Source organism: Papio anubis, chromosome 5 (assembly GCF_008728515.1).
Source record: "Papio anubis isolate 15944 chromosome 5, Panubis1.0, whole genome shotgun sequence".
NCBI lineage: Eukaryota > Metazoa > Chordata > Mammalia > Primates > Cercopithecidae > Papio > Papio anubis.
In genome coordinates, this window is record NC_044980.1 from 70161235 (window position 1) to 70173430 (window position 12196).

At 45.2% G+C, this 12196-nt stretch overlaps 1 protein-coding gene across 6 annotated transcripts in view; it reads left to right on the forward strand.

The window, feature by feature from the left end:
• The window catches only part of PDE8B (phosphodiesterase 8B), a 330903-nt gene that overhangs the window by 109164 nt on the left and 209543 nt on the right, over window positions 1-12196 (forward strand). For 2 of the 6 annotated variants that reach the window (XM_021939478.2, XM_021939480.2), the window contains exon 1: window positions 10544-11122. The exons of 3 other annotated variants lie outside the window; for them this stretch is intronic. In XM_021939478.2, coding sequence (XP_021795170.2) covers window positions 10784-11122 — 339 coding nt within the window. In that variant the 5' untranslated portion in view covers window positions 10544-10783. Of the gene's footprint in view, window positions 1-10518; window positions 11123-12196 lie in introns of those variants that run through there. One more of the 6 variants, XM_021939477.2, reaches the window with a different exon arrangement.

Genomic DNA, 12196 nt, shown 5'->3' on the forward strand with positions numbered 1-12196 from the left:
GTATTCTGAAAGTAATTGTATCTGTTTTGTGTACTTACACTGGATTGAATTTACACTATCTTCCCCTGCCCTGTCCTCCAGACCTCTGCTTCCTAGAACTTTATTCATTGTTCTTAAAACATAATGGACTTTTGTCTTCTCTGGTTTGAAGTCTATATAGTAAAAAAAATAAAAAATAAAAATAAATAAATAAATAAATAAATAAAATAATAATAATAAAAAGAAAGAAAAAGAAAATCAAGTACTGTACTGGAAATTTATATCATTCTGCTGGTGTGTATTTAAACATTAAGTTTACTTCCACAGATAAGCCTCTCCTTCCTCTACCCCCACTCCCACATCTCAGAAAAGATAAAGGAGACTATTGAAAACCTGTCCTTAGAAGTCCTTGGTTTTGTGAGGCTTACAGACATCCTAAAATTTACAACCTTACATTTTGTTTCAGAAAATGAAACATCACAGGTGAGGGGCTTTTTAAAAATTTTGTTTTGTTTTGTTTTTGTTTATCATTGTTTTCGCTTTGCAATATCTTACTACGTGTACAGAAGTAGTTTTCAAAGTGTGATCCCTGAGTAAGTGGCATTAACATCACCTGAGAATTACTTAGAAGTGCAAATTCTCAGGCCTCACAATCTGTGTTTAGGCAGTTCTGGTACATGCTACAGTTTGATAGCCACTAGTGTCGAGTACCCTAGAAAACTCTCCCACATCTGACTGAATCTATTTCTGTCTATGATATTATAAGCCTCAAATATGAGGTATGAAGAAGTAATCAGTCATGCCCCCAGTGACTGTTGCCTTGGAGATGTTTAATGGTGTGACATGGGAAGTGCCATGCTGCAGAGCAAATGTCAAACCCCAAGAAGGGAGAGACTTTCTGCCGCAAGCTTCCAGAGCGTCTCCTTTCACTGCCCTAGCAGCCACAGTGTAAGAGGATTAAGACACCAGAACTGCAGAAGGTACTAAAGCAAGCAGGGCCTTCAGGCAGAGTTGCAGCCTCGAGGCACCTTAAGCTAGTTAAGAAGTAAGATCCCAGGGCTCAAAAGCAGTCCTTGAAACAAGAGTATCAAAGGCTGACTTTAGCGATCCAGACATGGAGCAAAAAACTAACATCACTGCATAGGTCTGACTATGGGGAAGCCCAAGGAAGTCTTGGCAGAAACTGTTTACTTAGCAACCCTGGAAAAGGACAATGGTGCTCTTGTCAGTAAAGAGGACCTGGAGGCTGGCATATCTATCTGTCCTCCTCATAAAGGCTCATGATTGGTTCAGCAAATATTGAACATGTACCATTTCTTGTTCTAAGTACTAGAGTTCCAGCAGCAAACACAAAAGAGGTTCCTCACATTCTAATCATGTTCTAGGGAGAGTTCAGTGTCAGCACTGGCTTTGGGTGGACACTTTCTGGTTTCTAGACTCAAGATTCTGGGTCCCAGAAAGTGCAAATCCAGGTGAAGAATTCCCTTGATAGACAAAGCTTATTTCTCCTGGGAGTGCTCCCCAATCTCATTTGCACTTTGTCCTAGACATCTAACCTGGAAATTTTGCAGTCAGTTTTGATATCACTGGCTCCCTGGCTCCTTATCTAATCAGGCACCGGATCCTAAGGATTCGTTTTCAGTAAGGTCCATGGAATTCCCCTCCCCACCCTTTTTTTCTGTTTTTACAAATTCTGTCTACTCAATATCTCTGTATTTGTTTGCTAGGCCACCATAATAAAATACCACAGACTGGGGGACTTAAACAACAGAAACTTATTTTCTCGTGATTCTGGAGCCTAGAAGTCTCAGGTCAAGGTTCCAGCAGGGTAGGTGTCTAGTGAGGCCTCCCTCCTCAGCTTGCAGGTGGTGCATTCTCTGTGTGGTCTTTTCTCTGTGTGCATGCAGGAGAGCGTGGGCAATCTCTGCTGTCTCTTTTTCTTATAGGGACACCAGTCTTATTGGATTAGGGCCCCACCCTTATGACCTTGTAACCTTAATTACCTCCTTAAAGGCCCTGTCTCCAAATATAGCCACACTGGGGGTTAGGCTTCAAAATATAAATTTTGGGAGGTCACAATTCAGTCCATAACAATCCCTATTATCCCATTCCTGGGTTATTATAGGTCCTTACTGATCTTCATTCCTGACTTCCTTCACCAGTCCTTCTGGAATATGCAATAAGTAAAGTAGCACAGTTGACTCTTGAACACCAGAGTTTGAACTGTGTGGGTTCACTTTCATGTGGATTTTCTTCTGCCTTTGCAATCTTGAAACAGCAAGGTGAACCCCTCCTCCTCTTCCTCCTCAGCTTACTTAACATGAAGATGAAAAGAATGAAGACCTTAATGATGATCTACTTTCACTTAATGAATAGTAAATATATTTTCTCTTTCTCTTGATTTTCTTAATAACATTTTCTTTTCTCTAGCTTACTTTATTGTAAGACTATAGTATATACTACATATAACATGTAAACTATGTGTTAACTGACTGTTTATGGTATCTGTAAGGTTTCTGGTCAATAGTAGGTTATTAGTAAATCCTTTTTTTTTTTTTTTTCTTTTTTTTGAGACAGAGTCTCGCTCTCTTGCCCAGGCTGGAGTGCAGTGGCGTGATCTAGGCTCACTATAACCTCTGCCTCCCAGGTTCAAGCGATTCTCCTGCCTCAGCTCCTGTGTAGCTGGGACTACAGCGGCATGTCACCATCCCTGGCTAATTTTTATTTTTAGTAGAGATGAGGTTTCACCTTGTGAAAGTGGCCTCAAGTGATCCACCCACCTTGGCCTCCCAAAGTGCTGGGATTACAGGTTAGAGCCAATGTGCCTGGCCTGTAGTTAAGTTTTTGAGGAGTCAAAAGTAATATGTGGATTTTCGACTGTGTGGCAGTTGGTGCCCCTAGCACTGTGTTGTTCAAGGGTCAACTGTATTTTAAAGTTACAGTCTTATTGAAAACATCACTGATTTCTAATGACTAGAATTTAGCCAGACTGCTTAGTCTGGCATTTGACTCGCTGGTCATAGCCTCCCTTGTCAGCCAAAATAATGTTATTCTCTTCTTCCGTACCACAAACCTTTTGACTCATCTGCCTCTTTGTTCTTCAAGCATTTAGCAAGTGTTCCCACCTCTAGGCCTTAAGCACATTATTCTCTCTGAAATGTCCTCTTTTCCACTTATTCAAATACTGCCCTTTCTTCCAAGAGCTATACTCTGTCTCCTCAGTGACATCTCCCGGATAATTTCCACCCACAGTGATCTTTCTCTCTGGGCTTGGATTAATTTTTCAAAGCAAATGTTAACGCAATTCTCTTGTGTGTATGTCTGTGTTCCTAACTGAATTGTCTGAGGGCAAATACTAAGTCTTTTACTTCTTTGTATCCCTCACAGCACCTGGCACAGTAGTGGTGCTCAAACCATGTTCTCATGGCATCATGGGTGGCTGGATGGATGGACGGATGGAAAAAGAATGATATTCCCTTTGATAAAGTTTTCTGGGAATCTTAGCTTAAATGTCATGTCCTCTGAGAAAAATTTCATCATCCTACCCCAGTCTCACGCTATCACATCAACATATTTTAAATCCCTATATAACCTTCATCACTACCAGAGAATTTTATTGTTTGTTTGTCCTTCCAACTCCCCCTAATATCCTAAACTCCATAGAAATAGGGACTGTTTCTGTCTTGTTTCTCACTGAATGAATGGATGGATGAATTTAGCATCACATTAGTGTAATGAAATCTTTTGGAATGGATGATATGCCTAGCAAGGTGTGCATGCGGGCAGGAGAGGACCTGCTTAGAAACCTGAACTTTAAAAAATTGCCCATGAGACATTTAGGAAATCTCACACTAATTTAGAAACAGATGTGCCTTGTGCCTTGCTTTATAGATTGTAAATGTTTAAAAAATTGGTATGAATTAATAATTTGTACCCTTAGTTGTTGTTTTTTTTTTTTTTTTTTTGTACCCTGACTTAGAATACCTAAAAACCTCAAAGTACTATGTAAGAGTATTCATGGAGGCTGGATGCAGTGGCTCACGCCTGTAATCCTAGCACTTTGGGAGGCTGAGGCAGGCAGATCACCTGAGGTCAGGAGTTCGAGAACAACTTGGCCAACATGGTTAAACCCATCTCTACTAAAATATAAAAAAATTAGCTGGGTGAGGTGGCATGCACCTGTAGTCCCAGCTACTTGGGAGGCTGAGGCAAGAGAATCACTTGAACCCGGGAGGCAGAGCTTGCAGTGAGCCGGGGTCACACCACTGTACTCCAGCCTGGGTGACAGAATGAGACTCTGTCTCAAAAAAAAAAAAAAAAGAAAGAAAGAAAGAAAAGTATTCATGTTAATCATTTGGCAAACAACAATATTTTTTGCAAGACAATGGATTTGTTTTCTAAATCTAGATTTTCACACAGGATGTTTCCTTAAGGGTGGTAGAACCTACAGTGACTTCCATTACATAGAGAAATTGTTTCAGGGTCTTCTCCCTTCATTTCTTTCTTCTTCCGATGTTATCATCCCTGCCTTAGGAGACATTGTCTAGTTACCCTGTCTGCTCACTGCCTTCTGGCGCCACCAAGGTTAGTTCTGCCTCTGTGCCTTTGTTCATGCTGTTCCCTGTGATTGACAAGTTCTTATTGAAGCCCAACTGACATGCCCCCTTCTTCCCTTCCCAATGACCATAACTACTATAAAAGAATTGACAATACCACACATCTTCGTTCTGGGCCCTTGACACTCATAGATTTTATTCCATTCTCATGTGTAAGTCCCATCTGCCTGATTGCTCTGTAAGTTCCTTTGGAGTAGGACTGCACCTTGTGTTTCATGCATATATCCTTTTGTGTCTGATGCTTTTGTGAAATGTATTTGTAAGACTTTAGGAAATGAATGTTCCATCTCTCCTAGCCTGACTATTGGGGTCCAAAATTCTGGAGGTGAGTAGCATTCTGAAGTCTTTGCAGGGCGAATCCAGCCCCTCCCTGTGGGGTGCTTGTTAACAAGAAGGACAGATCACTTTTGTACTATGCAGACTCAGGACCCAGCATTTGGTGGCCTCCAAGTTTCATGATGTTGACTTAAGGAAGTCAGATGTTGGCTGACTCTCTATTTGCTACAACTGGCAAGAGAAAACCATCCTATGGGCCAAATCCTCTCCTTAGTTTCACTTGGCCTATGGCAAAAGGTCCAATAAGTGATGCACCTATAGTTACAAATACAACTTATTTTTACTCTCTTGAAAGACCTGTCTCTGTAAACTCACTTGGTAGGAATATTTCACCAAGAAAGTGCTCCCCATGGCTTTCTTTGTCTCTCATTTTCTTTTTTCCTCTCTGTGTGTCTGGTTCTGTGAGGTTTCCTTTGTAAATGTGTATGCATTAGTTTCTCTGTCTCCACCTATCTCTGATTCTCTCCCTTTTAAATTTATTTTCCATCTTTCACCTTCTGTCCAAAGGAAAAAAAAATCAGTGGAAATCCATAAAAGAAAATAGAGTTACCTAAATACTTTCTGTGGAGAGCATTAGGAAATATTATACTTATTCATTTACATGGTTTTTTATGCACTGAAACTGGTTTTCAGAAAAATAAATTTGCTGTTTCTTGTCTAAACCACTTTATACTCACTTATGAACCTCAACACATGTTCATACATTTTCTATATTTGTAATTAATCCATGTACATATCTATTTTTAACCTAACATTGTTTTGTTAGGTTTTATATTACTACAAATAGTGATATTTACATGTGATTTGTTGAGCCATTCCCTAAGTGTTTGATGGTTGAATTATCTCCAGTTTCATTATCATAGACAACATTGCTACCAACAACTTTGTACAAATTATTATATTTTATTATTTTGGCTTTTTCTGATGTACATTACCAAAAGACTACCATGATCTAATCAAAGGCATTCACTGCCTTTAAAAACTAAAAATGCAGAGCATAAAACTCTATTAAACAAACAAACAAAATAACCCCTTCCATTTTGGATTATAACAGTTAAGAGAAAGACAGAAGACAAAGAAATGGGAGAAAATTATTCATTCATAAATTCAACAAATATTTGAGCACCTTCTGTATACTAGGCACTGTTCCAAAAGTATGGGATACATCAGTGAATAAGAAGGCCCCAAACCCCTGCCTTTGTAGAGCCAATATTCTAGTGGGAGAAGGCAGACAATAAACATAATAGTAAGTCAGCTAATTATATAATAAGTTGGAAGGTGATATATGCTATGAAATAAGAAAAATAGGCTAAGGGGAATCAGGAGTGGTAGAGGAACAATAGAGGTATGTGGGTTGCAATTTCAAACAAGGGTTGGGAATAGGCATCACTGAGTAGGAGACATTTGAGCAGAGACTTGAAGGAAGTGAGGAAGTTAGCCTTGCAAGTGCTGATGAAGCTGCACAACAGGCAGAGGGAACAGCTACTGGCTAACAATGTTGGATATCCTGGAGAGACAGCAAGGAGGCTGGTGTGGCTGGAGCAGTGAAGGGGGGCTCAGCAAGGTCGCCAGGACCCATATCGGGTAGGGTCTTCGAGGTACTTATAAGGACTTAAACTTCAAGGAGGCTGTGGAAAGGTTATACTGGATTCACTTTCTTTGAAAGGACAGATGCTGGACCTGTCCTTAACCCCTGAACCAAGTCTCTGGGATAGAACCAGGGAACTGTTGAATTTCTGGCAAATTCCTCAGGGTGGTTCTGTTGTGCATGTGGATTCAGGACTACTCTTTCTGTTCAAAAGTCCCACAATTCTAAATATAAAATAATTTAATAAAAGGAAGCAAAAATTTCACAGCATTCTCAAATGTTGGTGATTTACAGACTCTGGAGATTATCTAGGAAATTGAAGCCCAGAGGTTAAGTGACTTGCTCAAGTTTACACAGCCACAAGAGGCAGACCTCGGTTTCAGATTCACTTGTCTATCCCTGAATTCAATGTGCCTTCCCCTGTACTGGGCTGCCTAATAAACAGTATCATTTCACTTATCAGGTGGTTAGATTTCCAATAGCTCCACCATTAGGAACATAGTTTGAATCCAGAAGCTCTATAAGGTTGATTGGTTGATTAAATGTTTGATTATCTAAAAATCAATCAGATAGCTACTATTGTTTTAACCTTTACAGCTAAGAATCATTCAAAATGTATTAATCACATTTGCTGCTTCTCTAGAGGAATTCTGAAGAGTCATGCCATCTTAGAATTGGAAGGGACCTTAATTGTTCAGCATCTTGCAGTGCCTGTGGGCCATAATTTTAAAGTTAGCTCTTATTTAATCCTATTATAAAACACACAAGCCATTCAGGTGACCCTGGACATATTGGAGGTTTTGTTTTACAGTATGTTTCTGATTTAGGTTACTTTCTTTCGATTTGCTTCTTGGATATTTTCTGTTGCTAAATTTTTCTCCTCTTAATTTTTTTTTTTATAACGTTGGTCTTTCTGGCCTTATTCTGTAACTTGGGCCTAAATTTTATCAGCAATGTCTGAGCCTGTAGTCTCTGCTCTCATCTGGGATGTATTGAAGTGGTCAGTGGCAATTGATTCAGAAATCCCTTCTATGGGCCAGAACTCAGGCCTCACAACTAAGCTGTGGAAATTTCAGTTAAACCATTTCCCCTCCACTTGCACGCTTCTGCAGGTTTCAGCAGCCAGATCTGTTCCAGCAATGGGGGCAGGTTGCACATTCCCACTGAGAACACTTGGTGGAGATTATAGGGACACATTATTTTTTTCTTTCACTAAGCCAGAATTGGCAGTCGAAGATGTGTTTGAGCTACTGGCTGCTTTGGGAATGGGAAGAAAAATGTATATCTAGTGCATTTCCCCTTCTATCTTCTATTCCAACAAAGAACTTGCAGTCAATGAAAGGCACTGGTCCTAATATGAACTGTTCAGTTAACCCACTAAAGCAGCCTAGTCCTTTTCACTAGCTACCTTGAGGTCACCTACTCTTTCAAGGCTTAATTATTCTTATTTTTTAACGTAGAAAGTTCAACCTAAATTTGTTTCTGGGTGACTTGTAGCTTCATGATTCAGCTCCTAATGTTCTCCACCAGAAGATTGGTTGTAATTTCTATTTTATCACAATCTTCTTGCCTTTCAAAGCCTCAGTGAGTGACTGGTGCTTTTTTTCTGGGTGGTTTCATTGCATTCCTAGAGAAAACTCTGAAAAAGTAGACATGTGTCATGAGAATTAGCATGGCTCTAAATTTCAATATGTGAAGGCTGTCATTGATAGCTCCATGAAACGTAATGACTGAAATGCTATATGCATTATCACAGATAAGCTTTAGGAATGATTAAACCCTGACTTGAACATTACATCAGGGACTAGTGTAGAGAGTAGTGTTTTTGCAATTTAACTCTGATGTTGTTTTCCCAGGTCCTAAATTGTCCTTTGGAAGCAGAGAAGATGGTAGCTATGAGGCTTAGTTTTAAATGAATGGCTGTCCCCATATCTCAGTCTCAGCCATTTAATGTGGTGTTCTTATAGGCATGGATGGGACAAGGAAGCATGGACCTCAGCAGCCTGGAAGGGAACTGTGGTGGAAGCTATGATGCCAGGAAAGGACTTACTCCTCCAGCTACTGGGAGTGCTGCCAGCAGAAAGCCCTTGGCTCGGCTGACATCTCCTGGGGGCAGTGCCTCAGCTGAAGAGAGCCACCTTGCCCAAGGTCACTGAGGTGGCCTGCATGTAAAGACTGGTCCATGCTGGGGTATAAAGGCCCATCAGAACAGCTCAGAACCCAGCTCCAACTGAGAACAACTCTGATGCATCATCCCACCTTCAGAATCCTCCCTGCAGGGATGCCTGAGGCTTGGTCAATTTCTCCCCTGCTCAAGCTTGCCTCCCTCCCATCCCTTCCTTTATTTCCTCCCACAAATGACTATAAGAGCACTTCCTAAAAAGCCTCCCTCTGCCTGCTAAACACCATCTCAGAATCTGCTTCTAGGAGGACCCAACCTGTGCAGAAATTTTATGAGCAATTTGCCTGTCCATTAAAAAATATAGCATAGACTTTTTCCAGGTTAGCTGGAGATGGAGTTTTTGTATCAAAAAAAGAGAGAGCTAAACTGAGAAGAGAAGCAAAGGTAGAAGAATAAGGTTAGACTCTTTCTCTGTATATCTGAATTTGGGATTGGGAATGATACCTTGCTTCTCTATGAAATTTAGAAACTGTCTTTTGAAGTCTTCATCCAGTCACGTCCAAGAGTGGTACAGGAAGAAAAAGGAAAATATGAAAAAAAAAAACCCCTTAAAATTGAATACTTCTTTGTGCCTTGCATTAAGCCTCTATGTTATTGCCCTTGTCTGTATAAGCAACTCTAGATAAAATCCTTTCTTAGACCATCTAATTATCTCCCCGTACCATTGTGGCAATAGGGCAGGAATTACTGTGGGAACCGGTGACTGAATGGGCAGTGGCGTCTTGCAGCTCTAACTCGGAGTTCACAAGGGAAGGATGAACAGCAGCCATCCTTCTAAAGGCATTCTTCCTCTCCTCCAGCACAGCTCAGTCTGTGCATGCCTCACCAAGGAGAATGAGGGAAGGCCTTGTTGACTGCCCAGCCCGGAATGTGAGGAAGAACAGTTGACATGGGCGGCTGGATGGGGTAGAAATCAGCATGAACATTTAGTGGCACCCAAGGAAGAGGTGAAAACGGGGGAGAAAGCCAAGAACCGTCAGACAGCTTCTTTCTGTTCTTTCCTTGGATCTTAGGGGAACGTATGTGTTCAAGGGTGCCTTCCTCCGCAGGGCCTCCCATCCCTTGGCATGAACTTCCAAACGATGAGTAGACATGGAACGGGCTTCTTCCAAAGACTGGGTCACCATCCAACTCAGCCTTCGGAGTAGGCGGTGGGGCTGTGGGAAGAGGACGGACCCATGAGGTCTCTCCATCACTCCCCGGGTGTGTTGACAGGCGAGCAAATCCAGTGGATGGGCCTGGGCTGTAGGGTCCCTGCCATTTCGGGAGGGGCCTCCTGGTGTTTAGCTCTGGGATGTGTGAAAATGTGTTGGTGAAAAGCGAGAGGCTTACACAGCCCTTCAGGGGAAGAGGGGCTGGGGCGCTGGGGGCGGCGTCGGGATGAGTGCAGAAGAGACGAGGCCTCTGGACAGCGGAGGAGGAGGGGAGGGCGCCGAGACGCGGTGCCAGCTGCCGCGCACAGGGGCCCCGCGGCGGAGCCGAGCCGCGGGCACGCTCTGCCCAGTCGGGAGAGCTCGGGGAGCGGCGGGAGGGGCGGAGGGGCGCAGTGGGGCCCGGGCGGCTGTGGCCGCGGAGCCGGGGCACCTGAGGAGGAAGGAGGGTGGGAGCGAGGGAGGGAGGGGACGGGTGCAGACCGAAAGTGGGGAAAGAAGGTGCAGGCAGGCGGGCAGGCGGGCGGGCGCCCTGGCCCAGGGCCGCGGGTGCGGGAGCCCGGCGAGGTCGAGCTGGGCGGCGGCGGGGGCCGCGCCGAGGGAGGAGGGGAAGGCGGAGGCGCGGGGAGCGTGTTTGGGGCGCCGCGGCGGCGAGGGTGGCGGCCGCTGGTGCGCGCGGGGCGCTGTGTGTGCGCGCTCCCCAGCTCGGGGAGGAAGATGGCCCAAAAGGGAAAGTTGGGGTGACGCGCGCGTTACCCGGAGGCTCGGCGGGGGGCACCGCGGCCAGCCCGACGGAGCGGCGGACACACAGGCCGGGGGGCGCGCAGTCCGGGCGCCGCCGCGACCGCCCCCTCACTGCAGGTGGCAGCGGGTGCGCTGGGTCCCGGCGGCCGCGGGCGCGGGCGGGCGCGCGGGGGAGCCCGGCCGAGGGATGGGCTGCGCCCCCAGCATCCATGTCTCGCAGAGCGGCGTGATCTACTGCCGGGACTCGGACGAGTCCAACTCGCCCCGCCAGACCACCAGCGTGTCGCAGGGTCCCGCGGCACCCCTGCCCGGCCTCTTCGTCCAGACCGACGCCGCCGACGCCATCCCCCCGAGCCGCGCGTCGGGACCCCCCAGCGCCGCCCGCGTCCGCAGGGCCCGCACAGAGCTGGGCAGCGGCAGCAGCGCGGGTTCCGCAGCCCCCGCCGCGACCACCAGCAGGGGCCGGAGGCGCCACTGCTGCAGCAGCGCCGAGGCCGAGACTCAGACCAGCTACACCAGCGTGAAGGTAAATGCCCCGCGCTGGCACACAGTGTGGGGGCCGCCCGCCCCGTCGGCGGGGCTTGCACGGGCTGGGGGCTCTGGCGGAGTTGGGTGACCGTGACGCGGTTGGTTTGGAGAGGTTGTCACTAAGGAGGAGTTTACTTTTCATTTGTGGAGATGGTGGGAGCCCAGGAAATGTGGACAGAAAAAGGCCCCTGGAGGGGTCCTGGGAGCGTCCTTAGCTGGTCCTGGGGGACGGGGCGGGGAAGGGAGCGCAGAGGGAAGCAGGTGGTCTGGTCTGTTCCTCCTTGAGGACAGGAAGGCTGTGGCTTGGAGGAAGAGGGGTGGGGACCATTGAGAGCATTCGGTGGCCAGTCCTGTTGAATGAAATCTGAGCACGAGCTGGATTTGCATGCCTTGTAGGTGACTGGTGCAGTTGCAGCACCAGGATAGATAGTGCCCCATATTCCGATTTTTACCTGGGATTACCAGCCAGGCTGGAGTCTCAGCACAGGCACCGAGCGTAGGGATTTGTGAATGAATAAGTGTTCGTGTTTTGAGAAGAGATGTGGGAACGGAGCAGAGTGGAACCTGTTGTTTGTCACTGTAGCGTTTCTCTGGGTTGGCTGCATCCTAGACAGAATTGAGAGAATCGGGCCATGAGTTCGGAGTGTCAGCAGAGCCACCGTGAGGGGACATGGTTTCCAGTGCAGTACAGCTGTCTGAGGATGATTCTGCACATACATATGGTCTTTCCAGAAAGTGGGATTTTGAGGAAGTGGAAAAAATTGTTTAGGTGGTTAAAGCAGTCGCTAAATATTTATTTCTTAATGACAGAAGAAAAATAATTATTTAAATAGTGTCCTCCTGTATGTTCTCAAAGTACTATTAAATGTAAGAGGCTTTTCATTGTGTAAATCTGGGCACTGGGTCTTTTTTCCTTACAGCAAACAAGATGACAATGGCATATCCCATTGTACAGAGAGAAGAAATACACATCTCTATGACTCCTAATGTCAGATAGAATCACAGCCTTTACCTGGCCAATAGGTTACCAAGAACCATTCCGTGGATTTTTGTCAAAGACACATTTGTATTT